Source organism: Vigna unguiculata, chromosome 4 (assembly GCF_004118075.2).
Source record: "Vigna unguiculata cultivar IT97K-499-35 chromosome 4, ASM411807v1, whole genome shotgun sequence".
Lineage (NCBI taxonomy): Eukaryota > Viridiplantae > Streptophyta > Magnoliopsida > Fabales > Fabaceae > Vigna > Vigna unguiculata.
In genome coordinates, this window is record NC_040282.1 from 37,336,151 (window position 1) to 37,357,855 (window position 21,705).

The 21,705-nt window shown below is 32.8% G+C and overlaps 2 protein-coding genes across 4 annotated transcripts; both read right to left on the minus strand.

The window, feature by feature from the left end:
* Positions 1–3,079: 3,079 nt before the first annotated feature.
* On the minus strand, positions 3,080–11,006 carry LOC114181252 (paramyosin-like). Of its 2 annotated transcripts, none has more exons than XM_028067656.1 (6): positions 10,894–11,006; positions 5,103–5,303; positions 4,897–5,019; positions 4,669–4,709; positions 4,481–4,565; positions 3,080–4,275 (listed from the first exon to the last, which is right to left on the minus strand). In XM_028067656.1, exons 1-6 carry the CDS (start codon positions 10,984–10,986, stop codon positions 3,115–3,117), a joined length of 1,704 nt encoding a protein of 567 aa, XP_027923457.1. In that variant the 5' UTR covers positions 10,987–11,006; the 3' UTR covers positions 3,080–3,114. The 2 variants fall into 2 exon arrangements, with proteins under 2 accessions (XP_027923457.1, XP_027923456.1); XM_028067655.1 differs by having other exon boundaries at positions 4,481–4,574.
* A 21-nt stretch (positions 11,007–11,027) lies between these two features.
* Positions 11,028–18,592, minus strand: LOC114181250 (receptor-like protein EIX1). Of its 2 annotated transcripts, XM_028067654.1 has the most exons (2): positions 15,259–18,592; positions 11,028–11,108 (listed from the first exon to the last, which is right to left on the minus strand). In XM_028067654.1, exons 1-2 carry the CDS (start codon positions 18,550–18,552, stop codon positions 11,097–11,099), a joined length of 3,306 nt encoding a protein of 1,101 aa, XP_027923455.1. In that variant the 5' UTR covers positions 18,553–18,592; the 3' UTR covers positions 11,028–11,096. The 2 variants fall into 2 exon arrangements, with proteins under 2 accessions (XP_027923455.1, XP_027923454.1); XM_028067653.1 differs by lacking the exon at positions 11,028–11,108 and having other exon boundaries at positions 14,317–18,592.
* Positions 18,593–21,705: the final 3,113 nt, after the last annotated feature.

The window sequence follows — 21,705 nt, forward strand, 5'->3', positions numbered from 1 at the left end:
AAAGAAGGTGTCTAGAACAAGATGAACAAAAACCAAACTCAAACAAAGACTCAAAACAAGTTGAATCAAGAGCACATGCACATTATATTGTAAAGGAATGGTGAATACGAAATTGTGAACTGTTTTGTGTGTTGATGCACTCTTTCTTTTCACTGACATGAGTCAAACATTATTTATCAATGCAGAATTTCAATCATATTCTTATCCCCAGATTTTCATTTCCACTCACAGATTTTCTTTTCAACTCAACAGATTTTCTTTTCAACTCACAGATCACATATGCAACTAATGTTTTAAAGCACAATTCACTTCAAAGTAGTTATCCAATTCCATTCAAATGGTCAATGGCATATGACAGATGCAAATGATTCAACTCAAAAACAATTGTAAAGAAACAAAAAGGAAACAAAGAAACAAGACACAACAATAGGCAACCACACAGAAACTGCAGTACAAAATTGATATAGCAGAACTGAACTTATGGCAGAACAACAAGTAGCAATTTCAATGATCACAATCTGAGAAAACAGCAGCTACAACTCAACAAAGTAGATGGCAAAGCTGAATCTAAGACATGAGGAAAATTAATGCAGCAAGAATCAGTGAAAGGATGCAGGGCATTGAAACTGAAATAGGCAAATCCAATGTTTAACAGTGAAACCAATGTTCACGTCATAATGTTATCAAGCCACAAGAAGAAATAGAGAACTGACTCATCATGCCTCAGTTCAGTGAACAAATAAGATACATCACTAGAATAATTGATTCAACTCAACAGATCATGAAGAAGTCAGATGCAACTATTAAACTAGAGCAGTATTGTTTCACGCAAGGGCTAAGCACACATGGCCAAGTAGACAAAAAGAGGAAAGGAAGAACAAGGGATACTAAACCAGTACTGAAAAAAAATGAACACAAGGACTGGTATTCAAAGCAAATAGACACAACTGCAGTTTGGAATTCAGATTCAAACAACTCCAACAACCAAGCAATATTTTCAACAACAAAAAAATGTGTATGAGTTGATTAAAGCAAATTTGAAATCTGAATGGCAGACTGATACAACACTCAAACTTAAACAAATATACTAGGCCAGCAATAGCATTGGAATTCAGATTCAAACAACTCCAACAACCAAGCAATATTTTCAAAAAAAAAAAATGTGTATGAGTTGATTAAAGCAAATTTGAAATCTGAATGGCAGACTGATACAACACTCAAACTTAAACAAATATACTAGGCCAGCAATAGCATCAAAAACATTTATCAAACACGAACATGACTCCAACAATGAAGACAAGATGCTCAAGACAAGATGCTAACATAGCCTATGGATTCACGTGACCAAGCTTGCAGTGCCACACATAAATGCTGATATGAATCAGATTATCGTGATGGAATGCGCTTGAATTATGGCGGTCATAGCATTCATTAGCCACCAGATGCAAAGTACATGATAGACACAAAAATTCAAAAGCACAGAGAGCAAATTGTGGAAGCAAGCGAATGGGAAACAAGCACGAATTAACTGAAACAGTTAGAAGCATGAACTGCAGAACATTGCTATTGATCTAGGAGCAATATGTGAACTCCACAACACAGAGGAAACTAAGCATGTGATACACAATAGGTACAAAACAGACGCGCAAATTAGGCACACTACTATGGAATCATTAACATAGAAAACGAACTAACAAAACCTAAGACAAATACACGAGATTATAAAATTGAAAGCCAGGTAATTAAAACTGAAATTAAAACCTAACAGACATGCACTAAGCGGTGGATTGAGAAAGCTAAACATTTCAACAACACAGTTATTGATTCAAGGCAATCTGAACAATAGTAAAGAATCAATTTCAGCACGAAAACACATCACAGAGCACAAGATCAACACCAGAGAAGTAAAAATGACTCAAACGAATATAGAACAAGACAGAATCGAACATATAAAGAGAAAAATAGTAGAGAGAGTGCTCGAATACTTAGCTTTGAAGACAACCGAGAATTGAGTGGCTCTGAATACCACTTGATGAGGCTTCTCCGTCGCGGTATCGCCGGAAAAGCTCTCCCAATCGGCGTTCCACCGATTGAATCTCGCAGAGAGCGAGCGAAAACGCAGCGGAATGAAGATTTATGATGTTAAAGCTCGGTTCACTCTGATTTCTCGCTGATTTGGTAAACCCTAAGAGGCCAAAACCTAATCTAGGGTTTGGGTGAGCTGATGAACGGTGGGAGTGATCTCTACCGGAATTCTCATTCATCAAAAGCTAAAAATTACAAGGGATTGGCTTGCCATTTATAGATGAAGGCAACCGGTGAAAAAGAAAAGCAAAGGACGTCGTCTAACAATGGTTCCTAACGGCAAACGGAACCCTAACAAACCCTAGATGGCCTTGACGGTGTGGACATGGGAATGTTCCTAGCAGAGCAACAAAAGGAACGTGTTGGAAACGGAGCTAACGGCTAGCTGTGTTAAGACTTAAACCCTAGCGACGAGAAACATGTGAAGGTTCGAAGCAGGAGAAGAACCCTAACAGCTAAGGGTTTTGGAGCGGAAATGAAGAGCGAGCGGTCTATGCGTGATAGATTGATCTGCGAAAAGCCTCGTCGCAGTAATTGGGCTCGCAGAGTGAAAAGTGAGGCACGTGGTTGCTGCAGCTTGAAATGGTGTGCTTAGACGCGTGAAATGAAGACATCTGGGCTGTTGGAAGAAACGAGACTCTCGGCCCATCAGATGCTGGAACAAGTAAGGGCAACGCTGGAGCAATTTGCAATGCTTGGAGGTGTGCAGCTAGAAATTGGAGTGCAGGTGGATTGCAAACTTGACGCAGGCCTAACTTGGAAATAGAGGATGAAATTGGGCTGGAAGATGCTGAAGGAATTGGGCTGGAAGCCCAATTAGGTGAAGGCAGAAAAAAAATGGCATTGATGGGTGGTTTGGAGGCATGGAAATGAATTGGGCCCACAAGTCCAATGCCAAATACTTCAATAATTGGCTGCATTTAATAAAAATAAACCAATTTGAACAAATTTATTTAATTAAAAATAAAAGAAATTAAAAGGAATGGGTCCAGGCGTTGACCCAATGTTATAAGTCTTATTGGGATCACATCACAATGTCATTTCAGCTGAAAGACTTCTATATTCATCCTCAAAACGCTGACATGCGAGATCATTGTTGTGTATAGTCTTTATCAAGGTCTCCTCTGCTTGGATTGCCTGTTCTTCCTGTTCAAGTTTTGCACATTTCATGGCTTGGAAATCTTTTTGATAATCCTCTTCTTGTACTTTCATTTCTCTCTTCAAATCACTGACTTGATTTTCAAGTTCATTGATGTAAATCAAAGACCCTGAAAAATCATCCACCTGCTTCCCTATCTTTTCTTCTAATCTCTGTACTTGAGATTCAAGTTGTTTTATAGTTGCCAAAGAAGCTGAATATTTATTTTGTAACGCAATTTGTTTTGCTTCTCTATGGTTTAATCTCAAAGAGATATCCAGGTTTTCTTTCTTCAGATGCTCACACTCAAAGTTGAGCTCTTTTATCTGCTCATTTAGCTCATCAAATTGCTTATAATAAATGTCTATTTCACCATTCAGGTCTGCAATTTTCTGCTTCAAGTGACCTAATTCTGTGGCATCATCATGCTCTTTAGTTTTGTCCAACAATTTCTTATTCTTATGTTCCAGCATTCCTTCAAGTTCTCCAACTGCTAAAAGTAGTTCGGAGTTTGAGTATTGTGTCTTCTGGAGTTGCAATTTAAGATTAGAACTAAACTCTTTTTCATAAGCAAGCTCTTCTTTTATTGCTTCTAACTGCTGCCTAGCTTGTTCAATCTCAGTCTGTAAGGCTTTTGAATTTTTGGTCTCGTTAATGAGGTTTTGCTGCGACATTAGTTGCTCATATTTAGTTTTGATCATATTTCTCTCGTCTCTGAGGCTGATTATTTGTCTTGACATACTTTGTCCTCGACTGCATTCCTTCTCCATCAGCTTCTGAAGCGATTGTAACTCTAGTTCTGATTCTTCGGCTTTCCTCTTCAGAGAAGCAATTTCACTTCTAAGGTTCTCAATGACATTATCTGAAGGCTCTTGTAATGTTTCTCGAGGATGAGTATCTTCCAGGCTGTTTCTCCAGGAGTCACCTAAACTCCTATCTGATGCTGAACCCAGTGACCCCCTATGCATTTGAGCTCTTGTTGCAATGGCCTCGATAGTTCCTTTGCACGGCATTGAATTCTGCCTCAAGGGTGGTAATAGCTTGGGAAAATCCTGCCAGAGTTACCACAGGAGTGACGCCATTAGATGCTTTAAAAGTCAGGGTTCCATCCCTTAAAAATACTAATATTTTCTGAAATTTTATAATATAGATTATTTATTTTCTTAATTTATCCTCGTGATCTGTTTAGGAAATTTCCAACTTTATACAATAAAAATTGCTAGCTGTGTAAAGTCACAGTATCATGTAGAACCTTACTTCATAAACATTACGAGAATTTTCATCTGCACTGCAAATGCTCAGTAGGTGTCTTGAGCTTCCATTTCCATAATCTTCCCCATTTCTGAAAGTACTGCAACAGGTAAGTAACAAGGAGAGGAATGAAAATCCTGAAACAAAAGGAAATTTGTAGAGATAAATTAACTGGCTGCGTGGTTCATCTTCACCTTTGATCTCTTTGTACCCCTTCCACGTTCTGAATTGTCACCTGTCTCAACATTTGTTATTTGAGGAATAATATTTGGTGTTTGTAATGACATGGTATTAAATAACATGGAAGAAGAAGGGAAAAATAGAAAGGTTTGACGAAGATGAGATTTTGAAAGATGATTAATCATGTGCATGATATGAGGAACATAAGAAACCAGGTGGGGAGGGGAATAGAAGGTACTCACATGTAGGATTGCGCCTGAATTGGCAAACTTCAGAGGTAAGGACACCGTCAGTGGCTCAGTTTCTGCAGCAAAATCAGCAAAGTCAATTGAGGATTCTCCAAGAAAGCCAGATTTTGAAGATCCCTGCAAGAACCTATTATGATTAGACTCTCCAGCCAACATCTTAGTCAGGTAAAGGATAGTATGCAATTAAATCCACTGCTTACGGTTGAAACAACAAAATGGTAGATTTTCTCTTGAAGTTTTCCTGATTTTGCGTCCCTAACAAATTTTACTGATTCAAAAATCGGATTCTCCCATGAACAGGTTCCGTCCTGCACAGCAACTTTCTCTAGTTTCACCGTAGGCTTCCCAACATTATCTGGCACCAAAGCTACCTTCAGCGCAGGCTTTTTCATCTTTGGCACCTGAAAAAATTATACATTGGCATGAAATTCCCAACAATATGTAAGTGTTATCAAACTTACCTGAATCTACAATGTGATGTTGAACTAATTTCAAACTTTCTGGCAATATTATTTGTTCCTCGTATCCTTATACGACATAATCTTCCCTTTTAAAACTTTAATTGTTCAAAATTTGATCGCGTAAAACATTTCTTTGAAAGGACAGGAACCCTCCATTTTATTGTGCTGGGTAAAGGTATAAAATATTTGAATTTCAATTTAATGATGTTAGAGACATGAATAACTTTCAGATGAAAAAGTGTGGAAGAAAGAAATAAATTCTGATCTTACATTTAAAATATATAGTTGAAATTAAATTTAATCAGAATATTTTTTACCGTTAATTATTTTAATACTTTTCTTCTTCCCCACTTTTTTGGCGTTCCAAGACAAAAATCTTTTGTTAAGTAAATAACACAAGTTCTGTATTATTAACTTAATTCTAGCTTTTTTTTAATCCAATCTCAATAGATAATTAATTTTAAAAAAATGAACTACTAGATTTTATTCAAAATATAAATAATTTACAGTAAATTTGTTTTCTAACACCCACTTCACAGAGATTTACTGGGGTTTGATAATTTTGTAACAAAATTGAAATTGTGTTATTTTTAATGTTTGAATAAATTAAAATCTTAAAGTTGAAATTTTTTTGGAGAATACAAGAGCATGCAGCTAAGATATCATTACAAAAATTAAGTTATTGTCTGATCTTAAAATTGTGTTAAATTCTTTTAGAACTCTCTTCAATCACGGAACTGATTGCTCCCTGAAACCAATAAGAATAATGCAGATGAACGATATCAGATTGAAAGAAAGAAATAAAAGCAAAGTATAAGACTTAATTAAACTTAGTCTTTCATAGAAATATATCCCAGGTCAGAGAGGGTTTTGTCACTATTTGCATGTTTACAAAAAATCATTCTTCTCTACTAAAAAAAATCTGTTTTTTTGGTGTTATAGTATAAGTAGATTAAGATTATTTACATGTGCTCTAATTCCAAATTCATTTTAGTTGTTAGAAAATTAAGCGCAGTACTCACATAAAAGAAAAAAGAAATTAGCCTAAAGACTTTAAAATGTTAGTCTTTGTAATGTTGTCCGCTTTGTCCATTACAAAATTAGTTCATCAATGAAAACGAAAAGGGGAAAGAGATCAAATTGATAGAGACGCTAAGAGTTGTTGATATTTCTAATAGTGCACCCATTTTATGGGTTAGAAAATAGCTCACTAATAACAAAGAAATAGAAAAATGAATAACTGTCCATAACTTTTAATCTTTCTAATTGTGCCCATTTTATGGAATAGAAAATTAGGTTGTCATATGCAAAGACTAAGCTATTTCAAATATGGAGTTGTTTGTTCTTCATGTAATCCATTTTATGGGCTAAAGAAAAGTGATGGATACACTATAATAAAAATCACTTTAGACAATGACATAAAATTATGATCTAAATTATAAAAATCATAGTCTAAAGATTAAATTACAGTGTTTTAGACATGGTATAGGTGAGTTTAACTATAGGTAATAGACAACGGTTTTTAGTATGAAAATACTTTTAAAATCGTTACTTAAAATCATCATAATAAACAATAGTTTTTCAGGTTGATTTTAGACCTCACCTATATTTTTAGACTATATTTTTATTGATTTTGCCCACATAATTTAAAGCAACAATTCTATTATCACAAGCTTTTATGATATTTATACAATATTTATAAAAATGTTGTTTATTATATGTTTAGGCCACATTTATTTAATTGTTGTCTAATTTAGTGTGGTCTAAATTACAAAATATTGTAGTGATAGGTACAATATAATAAAGTAAAAATAAAAACAACTCAACATACTATATCATTCAAAATGTCTATCTTATTTATTTTTCTTTGGAAATTTTAGAAATTAATTTACATATTAGCCTATAAAAAGAAGAAGGAATTAGCATAAGAATAAATAGAAATTAAGGAAATCAAGACTAAATTTATTGGATTTTATTTAATTATTAATGGTTAGTGATTTTTAAATTTACTTAGCATGACCACCAACCTTTCCATTATTAGAATGAAAAATGTTGTATGGAAAATTGGTTTAGCGTGAAATTCACATGTTTGTGAAATTAACATGTTTAGCGTGACATTAACATGGAAAAGGCGGTTTAGAACAAGTAAAAAAATGGTCTGAATAGCTGAAGCAACAAACATGGCATTGAAGCTAAGGAGGAATCCTTTGATGAAGAAACTTCAAAGATCGGATTTGGAGAGCTCGAACTTCGTCAATAAAAGTTGCAACCCAAAGAAAACTCTCGTAGGAAGGAAATATCAAGATTGGATTATTAGAGCAAGAAGTTTTGGTCACAAGAAAACCTCGCATAGAAGGAAAACTTCTAAAGCGTTGAGAATAAAGTTGAAGCCACAAGTGTATTTTCTATAAAAATATAGTATTATTCTATTTTAGGCAATTTCTTTAGATTCTTTTCTTAGGATTTCTCTCTAAACTTATTGTAATATCTTAGGAAAGTATGAGAAGGAAACAACTATTCCATATGCTTGTTAGGAACGTCATCAACATGAGTAGTTAAACTCTCTTATATTAAAATTGGATGTAATCTATTATGGTTCTATGTATTGCTATTATTTATCTTTGATATTTTCTGTTATTCATCGTTAATGATTTGGTCTGTGTTCTTATGTTTGGATGAATTGATCATTCATCTTATTTAAGTGATTTGGATTGAGTTATAAAACTAATCTTTAATCTAAGTCCAACCAAGTCATCTAATTTGTTTAGATGTTAGGAGTATATTTAAATGTTTTATTTGAGTTCAAAGTTTTGCAGTTAAAGCAAAGGTTTATGCATCAACGTTTGAGGAATCAATATTGTGCTTGAGATCCTTAGGGTCTAAACTTAATGAATTGATTTAGACATACCTTAGAACTTTTAGTAGCAATGAATGATTGTTCCACTATTTGATAAAACAGTAAAATTACAATTAATGAAGATAGATGAATTTCAATCTCAATATTTATCTATTGATTACTTTCAATCTTTTACTATCTGTCGTAACCGAAATCGTGACGGGACGACGAACCAAAAAGAAACGGGTTTGAAAAGAGATTTGTGAGTCGCCACCATAGTTATTATGGAAAACTATGGAAAACCATAAAAATAAGACAAGTCTGCGAAAAAAACAGATTTTGAATCCGGGAGTTGGTTACGCGTAGGGAAGGTATTAGCACCATATCGCGCCCGCCCACCCGAGGGCGGTACCTTTAATTAAAAATGCAAAGTTAATGTGGTTTTTCAAAATGTTAATTTTCCCCAAAAATAATGAGACCAAAAATACTAAAAAGAAACAAAAATATTATTTTATTTTTTTTGGGCCCGACAAAGATTGACCTTAGTCCTACGTATTCTCATTCAAAATGAAAAATCAGGGATATGTAGTTCTTTAGAAAATATATGGAAGACAAAGGAAATGATTTGATTTTTTGAAGGTGAACCTGACAAGGACTGGCCTCTCTCCTACGTATCTCACGGTGGAGAATCAAGGATAACGTAGTTCTTAAAAGGCTTGTTTGTTTGAAAATGTTGATGTTTTTTATATTTTGGAATTTTACATTTTTTTGGTATTTTTGAATTACTTGAAAATATGTGTTGCATGACACGAGCGGTCGAACAGACACTAAAAGAGAAAGAAAACTATTTTTGATATTTTTAGAAAATAAGTGTCACACGGTGCGAGCGACCGGACATACACAATGAAGTAAAAGAAAACATTTTTATTTTTTGATTTTTTCTATTTTTTGCAATTTTTTATAATTTGCAAATATTTTGTTTTTTTTAAATAACAAAAATAAATAAATAAAAAGGATGAAATTATTTAAGAAGGATAAAAGTGAAAAATAAAATATGAGAGTGCATGAGCAATTAGTAAGAGGTACATAAAGTAAATGAGGTGTGTTTATTAAAAGGTGGGGATATAACAAGTAAAAGCTGAAAATAGAGTAAAAAAAAGAAATGTGTGAAATTTGGGGGTGCAAACAGCAAACACAATTAGATCCAAAACAAACGGTGCGAGATCAGCAACTATGGAGGTGCACAAAGGAGTTTCCAAAGCAAAGGAGGGTGAGAGAAATGAGTTAAAGGTGCGGGAAGTAAAGAAAGAAAAGAAGCCCAAAAATGACAATAAAACGTGGGGAGTAAGATCAGTAAAACAGGATGCTGCACAAAGAAAGAGGAAATACACATCAGGCCACACATAAAAGTAAGGTGCAAAGATTGAAAAATAGGAGTGTGCAGAGCAGAAACGTTCAGCCCAAGTCCTTCATGTGTGCAAAGACCCCAACTCCCGTGGGTATTCATCTTCTTCACGAACAGAAACCTACAGGGGTTTCTTCCCTTCTCCTACATGTGCTCGGACCAACAATATCACCCTCCATTCACGGCAGCCTCTCCTTCTCGACACCACCACAACTCCAACCCCTGTCACCGTTCACCTCTGTCTCTGCTTCACCGCGCCACCACCACAACTCCAAACCCTGGGACCGCGTCTGCATTTTAGCCGCCACCAACGACCTCCGCCGGAGGCTCGACGTCTTCGTTCTCGCGCACCACAGAACCAGTTGGCTACTGCGTCTTTCGCGGCTCTGACGACCAACCAACGTCGCTGCCACCACCTCCGTTTCACACCGGAGCCGTCGCCGTACCGGCCACCGTGATTGGGACACACGAGCACCATGGAAACCCAACCCCTGGCCTTCGCGACCCAGATCGCCTCCGCTGCGCCCCAAGCCTCTCATTCTTCTTCTTGCGCGAGTCACCAAGGTTTGGAATCCGCATCACAGAACCCCACTACAGTGCTCCCAACCGTGACGGAGCTGCCATCATTCAGCCCATTCAATGTCCGACTCGCCGGGGGCAATGCCGCCAGCGATTCCTCTTTCTTCTCTGTTTCTCTGTTCTGGAATTTGGATTTTTGGGTTTTGAGACGCGAGGGAGGGTTTGGTGTGTTATGAAAACGTTGGAGCGGGGGCTAACGATGGAGGATAGTAAATCTGCTTTTTATTTGGTTTTTTATGCAGGTGAATGTGAAAATGATGATGGAAGAATCGTGTGTTTGTGTTGAGTGCGACGGGAAGAAGGTGGTGATAAGTTTTCTGGTGTATTAATGATCCAAACTGTGTTAGGATGAACGAGTAAAAATGGTGAGAATCTGTTTGGTTATGTGGTGATGAATGATGGTGAAACAGAGAGGATGATGGGGTAGTGGATGAAATGAAACTGGTTTGGGTGTTACGCTTGCACAGCTTGCACAGGTGAAGAGAGAGAATGAAGCGTGTAAAGTATGAAGGTGGTGTTCAGACGTATTCTCCTTCCCCGCACTTAAGTAACAACTGTGAGCAATATATGCATGCATAGATAAACAGATAATGCCACGCACACAGATACATCATCTCATCTTCATTCATGGCATTCAAGGATTTTAACGAAACATGACACCTAACACACCTACATCATGCTCACTCAAGTATTGGAGGTGCAGGACTTACCTCGGAGCTTTTTAACTTGTGTTGTAGCCCCAAATCTTTCTTTGTTCGAGCTGCTTCTTTCCCTCCCTTCCTTGTTGCCTTTTTCTTCTTCATCTTATTATCTCCCTCTGTGTTCTCCCCTTTCAAACGGTTCTCCCCCTTTTTCTTTCATACCCTGTATTTTTGAAATAGCCAAAAATTTCAGCCGTTGCCTCCCAACCACCCTACGTTGCTATCTGCATGCCATGACGTCGCAGTGATAAGTTGTCATCTAAACACTTCCTTTTTCATGTCAAAGACCCAAAATAGGGAAAAGTATGGAAACTGACAACTTCAGTCCCGTTGACTTCAATCCATTCATCATTTATTTTTTTTATATTATTATTATTTTTTTCTTCTTTTTAAAAAAAGGTAAAACGAAAATAATAAAAAAGAAATAAAATAAGATAAGATAAAAATTCAAAATGTGATAAAATGAATGTAAAGTAAAATAAGATGAAAAATAATAATAATAAATAAATAAATAAATAAATAAAAGTAAATAAAATAGATAAACAAATAAAAAATATGTACGTATATATAAATAAGAAATACAAATAATGATAAGACAAAAAAAAAATTAAAGTTAAAATAAAATAGAAAGTAAAAATAAAAATATATGTTTATACTCTATGTTCACTTTTTTTTTTATTTTTTTTTTAATTATTATCAAAATCAAAAATTTATTTTTTATCCGGACAAAATTAGGTGTTGACACTATATTATTTAAGTCACTCACAATATTATCATCAAAACCGTAACAAATCAAAACAGAGTTAAATTACTTAGATATATGTACAAGTCTTTATGACACTTGTGTATATTATAATTGATCCGGTGCATTTATTGGGATTAGAAGAAAGAGGTCAACACATACTAAAACAAAATGAAAGAACTTATGTAAGCTTCACCTAAGTATAGTAGTAAATAAAAGGATGAAAATGGGAACCACAAAAAGATAAAGTAATTCCTCACATGCATTTAGAACTCTAATAATAGTACATCGTATGATAATACATTTTTCTAGCATAAGCATACCAATAAGTAGAAGTAGAAACAAAAGCTTAACATAAGAGGTTTAATATCTCGAGACTTACACCTAACGATACTCAACCAAAATATTATTATTCAATATGTAATTTTTTTTTAACTAAAATTACAAATCTTCTAATGACGTATACCCAAGTCCTCCATAAACTCAAGACACTTATTAGATTGTGATAACTAACATTTAAATTTACTCTTCATAATTATAATAGTTTTCTCCCTTTTTCCTTCTTCATATTTATTAATACGAGGCTTTAACGAATACCCAGTTGAGAATTGTGGAAAATGACTCTGTCTCCCAAGTTTCACCAGCTTAAGTCTCCACCCATTACCCTTACACTACATACATAAATGGAGTCCACAGAATACAAAACTATAATTTGGAAACTTGGAATTTGAGAAGAGAGTGTTTCTACAAATGACCTTTCAAACAGGGCAAAATACATCGTAGTTTTCAATTATTCATGTGAGATGTTCAAAATGTAATGTTTTCAATGTTTTATAGGTATTGAATAATTTCTCCTGCGCAAACAATTTTTGTCTATATTAATTTCTAACTTCGCAGATCGTGAGACGTGTGAAACTAAAAAAATTACCACCCAGATAATAACAGTGTAGAAACCCACAATCAAAACTGGCAAACACAGAAGGTGGGGTAACCTTAACATTCTGACTAATATGCTACCATTATAAACGAGAACATTGATGATAGATATTCTTGCTAAGTGTAACACACAGTCCCATTTGCATTTGATGGTTTAGAAGTAGGCAGAAGATAGGGAGAAAATAACTCAACCATAAACGTCCTGATTTTCATAGTCAACCAAGAAATTATACTCGATGCCCACTCTTTTTTACTACTTTCACTGAGTTTAAAGGTACATTTTGTTGCAGAAAGAAAAATTACTTGATCATTTCGCTTGTAATGGCTAGAAGACTTGCTCAGCAAAGAAAATATGTGACTGAATGAAGGTAGGCAAACAATGAACGTTTTTCCTAATAATAGGATAAGAGCCAAAAATTTGTGCTGAGCCTTAGTGCCAGCTTTTGGTCAATCCAAGAGCACTTAAGTGCACACAAATTGGAGTGAAATGCAGAGAAGAAAAATTCTGAAACTTAGGACTTCCTCAGTTCTGCTCCAAAGACAGCTAATTCTAGGAAGCTCTCTGTGAAATACTCTTACAGTTGGATGGAAATGGATGCAAATAATGAGGGAATACTAAAAGTTCGTTTAAAGTAAGTTGAAAGCATGAAGGAATCGATTTCAAAGAGATAAACTTACAAACAACAAGAGATACGATGATGAGTTGTGACAGGAGAGGATGGAAAAACTACAAACCATTTCAAAGTAAAAGTCTGTAGATCATATGTCTCTTGCTACAAAGTTTTCACATACCAAATAATAAACACATTACCATAAAAATGCATTTATGCATATTTTAAAGAGAATATAAATTATCCAGATTTCTTAAACCATCAGTACAAGAATTTTTCAATTTTTTTGAATCTTTTCCCGCATATTTTTTGCATGAAAATCATGAAATAAAAAATATGTTTTCTGAGAATTTCGCATGAATTTTGAAAGTTTTATAAAATATTTGCAAGAAAAGTATCAAAAAGTATAAATATTTTCAGTAATAGAGTAATAAAGATGACATAGCCGCATAAGAAGAAGAGTAAAGATAAAGGAGCTATTGAGCTGAAACAAGTTTTTGCACTCTAATTTGGAGGCTAGAAAGGCCCAATAGAAGAACAAAATGATAGTTTGATATCACTCTGCTTTCAGTGATTTTAAATTATAGGTTATAACATGCAGACAATCTTCGATGTCAAAATTCCTACCCTGTCAAAACCACATAAATTTCTAAAAGCCAAGGTGTGAAAAATGTAGTAACGTTGGTGGTTGAATCGAGTTTCATCAAATATAGAAAAGCATTTGAAATGATGTTATTGAGAAGAGTGACACTGGACTGCTTCATCAATTTTGATTAATATTTATGAACAATTGAAGACTATCATGTATGAAACAGAATTGACATTTTTCACAAAAAGTGACTGATTAACTTTTGGATTCCTATATCTCTAATTGTTAACTCTTGACAGATATATTGTTAACTCCATACCTTCTCAATACATAGATGGAGTCTGCAAATGGTCTTTCATAGAGGGCACAATAGATTATAGTTTTCAATGTTTCTCAAATGTTCACAATGTAATGATTTCAATGGTTTTTTTTATATATAGATATTAAGCACTTTCTCAATCCATTTATAAATTATAGAGGACAACACAAATCAATCAAACTAACCTATTTTATCCTGCATCTGCTTCCTTTCCATTACTACTTCTCTTTACTCTACCTCTTTCTTTCATGAATCACTTTTCTTTTATAAGCTTTTATTTATGGCATTCAACATTTACCTTTTAACAATGAAAACTGAAACTAATAATACCAATTAATGAAAGCAGTACTCCTCCGATTAATCCAATGTATGAGAATTTTTTACATATCTTTGATCAAATGTCTATCAAATGCAGACAAGAGAATTTTGCATATTCAACATAGAGTTCCAATGGGTGTCATTAGACCTTCATACCACAGTCTCATTTTTCTCCTGTTTATATGTAAAATGTTAAAATAAAATGGACTAAATTAAAAAAAAAATGAAGAGATAAAGTTAAAAAGGCTACATCCAAAACTAAATGTTCACAAAGTATTTGAATCTTGCTGTTGAGAAAGAAATTAGTCTTTTATAATGCCTTCAAATCTTGCTATTGAGAAAGAAATTGTAACCATCTATAAATTTCAATAGGAGTGCCTTTGAGTATCTAAAACCCAAGCAACTCATTAAATATATTGCTTCAATTCTTTTCAACAAGAGTTTTACATGGTTCAATTTAAGTTCACACTGTCTAAATTTTCTAACAACAGATTGCAATTTGTTAAATTAGCTAGAATTTATCCATAATAAGTTGCACATGTAGATTCTTTAGCTTTGAAATCCACTAGTAATTTAAATAAATAACACTCTCATATTTGAAAATAAATCAAACAAAACAGAAATTACCTGAAAATTTGATCAACTATGCAATACAGAGTAGTTCAAATTAACTTCCATGTTTTATAATAACTTTATTTCTCACCACATTAGATATATTGTACTGACATTAGAAAAAATATTGAAGTTTGAACCACACATGATCAAGGAAATGAAAATAGGCATAACGCCATGATCTACAAATGACCAGAGGACCAACTACTATCCAAAATCCCACCACAAATCCAAATGTCATACTCACATAAAATAAGTTCACTCCATGCCTATCATCACTCCCTTTGCCATTCTGATCATAGCTTTTGTCATTGGAGATGCAACTGATGGGTAGTGGTGGGCCACATAGATTGTTGCCAATAAAGTTTGAGGCATCAAAGGTTTGCAATTGAGTTCCTGTTGGAATTTTTCCATTCAAATGATTATAAGACAAGTCTAGCATGCTTAGAAAGCTCAAATTTGAAATGGTTGGAGGGATTTCACCAGAAAGTTTATTCCTTGAAAAATCAATGGCCAACAATGATTCCATATTACCGATATTCTGTGGAATGTGACCACTAAATTGGTTGTGGGACAAGTTCAAAAACATCAAACCATTTAAATCTGTGACTTCTCTCGGTATTTCTCCTACTAATTTGTTATTCGACAAATCAATGCTTGTTACCAACCCGAGAAAGTTTTTGTATTCATCTCCTCTTCCTTTCAACCAAAGAAGAACACTGATTACAGGATAATCTGAATATTCAAATGTATAGTTTATAGCAGAACAATAGATAAGAGCATTTGTACTTTTGTTCATCTGTGTCATGGTCTTCAAACTGTTAAAACAAGTAGGTATGTTTCCAGTCAAATTATTTTGTGCAAAGTCTAACACTTGAAGAAGACTCATATCACATATTTTATTAGGAATATGACCCGAAAATCTATTTGATCGAAGGATAAGAACCTTCATATCTAAAAAACTTTCTCCAACCCAAGTTGGAATTGTTCCTGAAAAATTATTTTCTCCAAGATCCAACAAAATCAATTTATTGGTCTTTTTCAAAATTGTAGGAAATGTTCCCGAAAGCAAGTTTTTACGGATGCTTAATGATTCTAGCTCTATTAAGGAACTCATGGATTGGGGAATGTTTCCAACAAAATTATTATTTTGTAAATTTACATCCATTAGATATGGCCAGATGTCCCAACAATCTGGTATTTCCCCTGATAAGTTATTCGATGCAAGATTGAGAAATTCTAATTTCATTGGCTTCTCTTTACCTTTACATAAAAAATCATCCATGGATTTGGAGAATGAATTGCTTGAAAGGTCCAAAAAACCCACACCATTTGAAAGGTAAGGAAATTTGCCACTTAACTTATTTGCACTTAGATCAACACCAATTATAGATATTGGATTCTTTAAAGTAGTCTGAAGCTCACCATGGATATGATTATGAGAGAGATTTAGAAAAGAAGCTTCAGAAAATGTTTTCCAAAACCAATAGGGAATAGAATCCAAAATTCCCGTGTTAGGCATCGCTAAATAATAAAGTTTGTCTTGTGATTGAATCCATGAAGGAAAGTTGGGACCTAATTGCCAAGAGTTCATATCCAAATAAGTAAGTTGAAAAGTAGGATACCATTTTGGACCCACTTTTAAAGTCAAATTGTTTCCTGGTGCAAAAAACTCATACAAACTCGTAAGATTTGTTAGATGATCTTTCGTGACAACTCCTTCAAAATTATTATAACCAATATCAAGATATGACAATTCAGAGAGTGGTCTAAGACTTTCAAATGGATTTCCTCTAAGCTGATTATAGGATAGAGAAAGAGATCTTAGTGATGAACGTTTTCCGAGTGATATTGGGAGTTCTCCACCAATTTTGTTTTCATAAAAATTTAGTGTGGCAATATTTTTATAAACCTCAAATTGGTTTGTTAGATTACCTGAAATTTGAGAACTTCTAACTTCAAGTGTTTTGAGTCCATGGGAAATACAAGGAGCAAGAATATCTAAAATTTCATTAATGTGCTGATTGAGTTTGAGATATGAGAATTGTATCACCCTTAAGTTGCAAAGAGAACCAAAAGAAGTTGGAATTGGACCTTCAAGTTGATTGTTTGACATATCAAGTGTAACTAGAGAAGTCACATTTCCTAAGGCATCAGAAATATTTCCTTGTAGGTTGTTATATGATAGGTCCAAGAACTTGAGATGAGGAAAACTACTATAAAACCAATGAGGTATAGAAGATGAAAATGAATTTTCCTTCAAATCAAGATTTTCAAGAAGTGTGAGGTTTCGAAAATCATCAAGAATTGGACCTTCAAAGTTGTTAGCATATAAAAATAGAGAAACAAGTTTCTTCAGTCCAAATACCCACTTTGGAACAAATGAAATTGCAGAATGATAATAAACCTCAGAAAGATCAAGAGTGAGGAGAGACGAGAAGTTAAGAAATGATGGTTGATTGTAGTGAGGAAGTGTACATCTCGACAAATATAGGTGCATCAAAGAAGGAAGAGCTTGGAGGGTATGAAGCAATTGAAATGATTGGGATAGGTTTGCACCTCCTAAATCAAGATATTCAAGCTTTGTAAGCCTTGACAAGCAGTCAACATTTTTAGGAATCGAAGTTAGATCACTTCCAAGGTCAAGATACAACAAATTAGAGAGATTTCCAATTTGAGAGGGAAGTGTTCCATTGGCAGCACCGCTTAGGTCTAGATACACTAATTTAGAAAGATTTCCAATCTGAGGAGGAAAGTTGCCGATGAATTCAGAATAAGAGAGGTCCAAGTGAACTAAGGAGTTCATTGAACCAAGAGAAGAAGGAATTAGCATACCTCCTCTACGTGACCAAATGCTGCTCAATGTAAGATAACGAATTTTGGAAAGACTTGATAGCCAATTAATATTTTCAAGAAACAAAGATTCTTCATAATATCCACCTCTGAGGTGGAGGTGGAGTAAATTGGAGAGACTCCCTATCTGGGGAGGAATTGTTCCGTTGGCAACATAAGAGAGGTCAAGATAGAGCAAATTGGAGAGATTTCCAATCTGAGAAGGAATATTTCCCATGAATCCAGCATAAGAAAGATTGAGGTGTGTTAAAGAAGTTATTGTTGCAATGAAGGAAGGAATTGGAGTACTTGGAAAATGATTGCCGCTGAGATCCAAGTAATTCAAATGCTTCAAATCAACCAAACAAGGATTTATCTCTCCACCCAAGGCCCGTCTACTGTGATCTTCCAATGCTTCTTCGTAATCTTCGTAATATAATGGATAATCGAAATCAGGAAATGAAGTTCTGAGATGAAGCTCTGCAACATGAGATGTAAAGTTGTTGCAGACAACTCCATCCCACTCGCAGCAATTGGGATTCACAGAGACATTCCAAGAAGAAAGCCTATTTGAAGGATCTGTGAGATGATGCTTCAACTTCAACAGTGTCTCTCTCTCACTTCCAATGCATATCGTCTCTCTGCACACACTAAAAGTTGACATAAAAAGCGAATAAACAAACAGAACCATAAAAAAGGAGCAAGTCATTTTTAACCCAACTATTGTAAAGAAACAAGTGTTTTTTCATTACAAAGCAGTGGTTATGGGTTATGCTTACATACTAAATATCCTATTTATAGAGAGAGCTGCACCACCTTTGCATAGTTGCTCTATCCGTCTATCAATTTTAATTTCTATGCTAATTTTATAAAATCAAATTCACCTCTCAATATCACTTTCATATTTTATCTTTTTTTTTTTGCTTAGACCTTACAAAATATCAGCATTCCTCCTCCTCGTCTCCAGCCAAAAAGTTTAAATATTTTACATTCTTTGAGAATGTACTAAAGAAATAAACGATAATCATATATTTAAATAAACGGTTAACTTTTATTTAACCAAAAATTATTTTTATAATTAACTAACTCTTTAAATCACTTTTAATGTTCTACTCTTTGTTGCTTTATTTCTTCTGACTGAAAGCCAATAATTACTTTTTAAAATTAGTATTCAAATCCATTTTAAAAACTCTCTTCATAAATTTTGTACACTAAAATGTATTTTTATTAACCATTATTCAGTTATACGCTATCTATTTAACAATTTAAATTTTATACACTAAAATGTTAAAATCAATTTAAAGGACGAGAAGCAACGTAATTGTAATTTAGGTGCTAAAAAAGTATGAACGGATTGTTTGAATTGTAAGTCTACACAAAATGTTGGCATTCAAAAAGTCTCTGTCTTTATGTCATTTGGTTTACTTATGCTACAATATTCTTCTTCCACTCCTTTTCTTGCTTTTCATTATTTTTATTTGAAGGAATGATTTTGTTTATCGTATTTAAACAGACACCAAAAGTTATATTTAATTAAAGTAATGTTTTATTAACTCTTTTCTACAATTTAAATGTGTTTTTAGTTTACATGGATTTCTTATTCCTCGTCCATATTATAAGTTAGAAAATTAAGCATACTAAAAACAATAGAAAGAAAAAAAATAGAAGTATTCCAACCCATTTTATGAGTTACGAAATTAGGACATCGTGACAAGAAATTCTGAAAATGAAATCAAAAGACTTTTAAAGTCCTATCCATTATATGGGTTACAAAATTACACACCACACATAAATCATAAAATCAAAAGTTATATTTATTTTCGTCATGTAATCTATTATATGAAAATGTACAAAGAAATAAACCAGAATCATATATTTAAACAAGTTAACTTTTTTCAATCAAAATAATTTTGCAATTAACTAACTTCTTAAATCACTTTTGATGTTATTATTTTATTTAGCTTGATTTCTTCTAATTAATTGACAACAAAGAATTATTTTATAAAGTTAATATTCAAATATATTTAAAGAATCTTTATAAACCATCACACTAAATGTATTATCGCTGCCACATTTCTAAAAGTCTCTCTTTTTGTTTCTTTCTCTTTTTGCTTTTTTTTTTTTATTTATAAAATTTGAAAGAGCTTGACTATAAATATCTAATTCATTGTTTGACTCAGTCTTAGCCATTCACTTCACACTCACTCACTCCAATATCAGGCCAAGCCATGAAGCTTTTTTTTCTTTCTTATGTACTGGAATATTCTATGCCGTAGCAAACAAGAAGAAAAATACAAGTCATAAAAAACCCTAACTTGTAAAGATTTTTTATTTTTTTTCTTTTATTCAACTTTTTGTTTTCACTATCAATTATTTGAAAAAGTTATTGGCGTAAAGTGTTGGAAATATCTAATATAATTTATAAAATATATAATTAAAATATTATCTTATAATTATTTATATTTTTTTAGAATTTTAATTTTACGGGTAAATATTATTTATGGTTAATGATTATATTTTTTATTACGAATTAATATTTTATTTAATCAAATTTATTACAATTGTTTTGTATTTTTATCTATATTATCTTTTAAGACATTGATGTTCATAAAAGATTCAGAGAAGTACATGTCATGTGCAGTAGGCATTTTTCTCTAAGGACAAAGCTCTGCGTGTTTCAACCCATGATATTTTTATTTCCTTTCCTCATTTACTTGTTATATCTTATTGTTGTAAGAATTGTTGGGTTCGATTAATATTCTTTCATTCATATACATGTCAGTATTATTATTGCTCTAATAATTATTATTACATTATTCATATTTTTATTATTATTAGTACTATTTGTATAATCATTTTCTAACATTATTAGAGAGAAAAACTTATTCATTTCTAACATTAAAGACAATATAGAACAGAAGACTGAAAATATTTTTTTATATGAAATAATGTGTATTATAGTTATAACTAAATCAGTCTCAACTAAGCCTAAAAAATTATATATAATTGTTTTTATTTATATTGATAACAATAAATGAAACTATAGATAAATTAAATTTTGGCTCAGTGATTTTGTTTGTTGTGATGTCTACAGATAATGTTTTTTTCTATTATATTAATCTATACTTTAATATCTTCTACTCTTACAATGGATAAATACAGATGTTCTAGCTCATGAATATATTTCAAGTGTTTTGTATGAAAACAATTATAAAATAATTTACCGTACTAAAATTACTATTGAGTTATGAAACTATGCATTTGCAAGAAAAAAAGTTTATATTAATATATATATATATATATATATATATATATATATATATGACTGATAATAATAGTTTTATAAGATTTATTAACTTAAAAATATTGTTTATGACATTGAAATTAAAATGAATTATTTTAATTGACATCATGTTTATGATCATGTGTGTGCTGAAAAAAAAATTCATTTTAAAAATTGAGGTGATGGTCAAGTAAAATTAAATTTGTCTTCTAAAAGTCATCTGTTTTTTTAAAATGAAAATCTCATTTTTATGAATTTAGAAACTTTCTTACTGCTCAACAAGGTTATAAAGTGGTTTTTTATTACAATGAATTATTATTTCTAGATATGTGATTTAGTTGGTAAATGATATATTTGTGATGATTTATTTGAGTTAGTACTTTTATCTTGTAATAAAATATTTAGTAATTTTTCTTTGATCATTACAAACATAAGTTGTGATATATATATATATATATATATATATATATATATATATATATATATATATATATATATATATATATATATATACTATTATTAGAAATGTTGAGAAGTTTGGTTAGAGATTATTCAAATTATATAATTTTGAGGTACAAA

Bases quoted from the DNA above. Each gene is read 5' to 3' on its own strand.
- LOC114181252 (XM_028067655.1), bottom strand. From the start codon at position 10,986: ATGAAGAAGAAAAAGGCAACAAGGAAGGGAGGGAAAGAAGCAGCTCGA. The intron at 5,020-5,102 runs GTAAGCAGTGGA...AGGTTCTTGCAG, and splicing joins ACCATTTTGTTGTTTCAACC to GGATCTTCAAAATCTGGCTT. The intron at 4,276-4,480 runs GTAAGGTTCTAC...TAACTCTGGCAG, and splicing joins ATTCTCGTAATGTTTATGAA to GATTTTCCCAAGCTATTACC.
- LOC114181250 (XM_028067653.1), bottom strand. From the start codon at position 18,552: ATGACTTGCTCCTTTTTTATGGTTCTGTTTGTTTATTCGCTTTTTATG.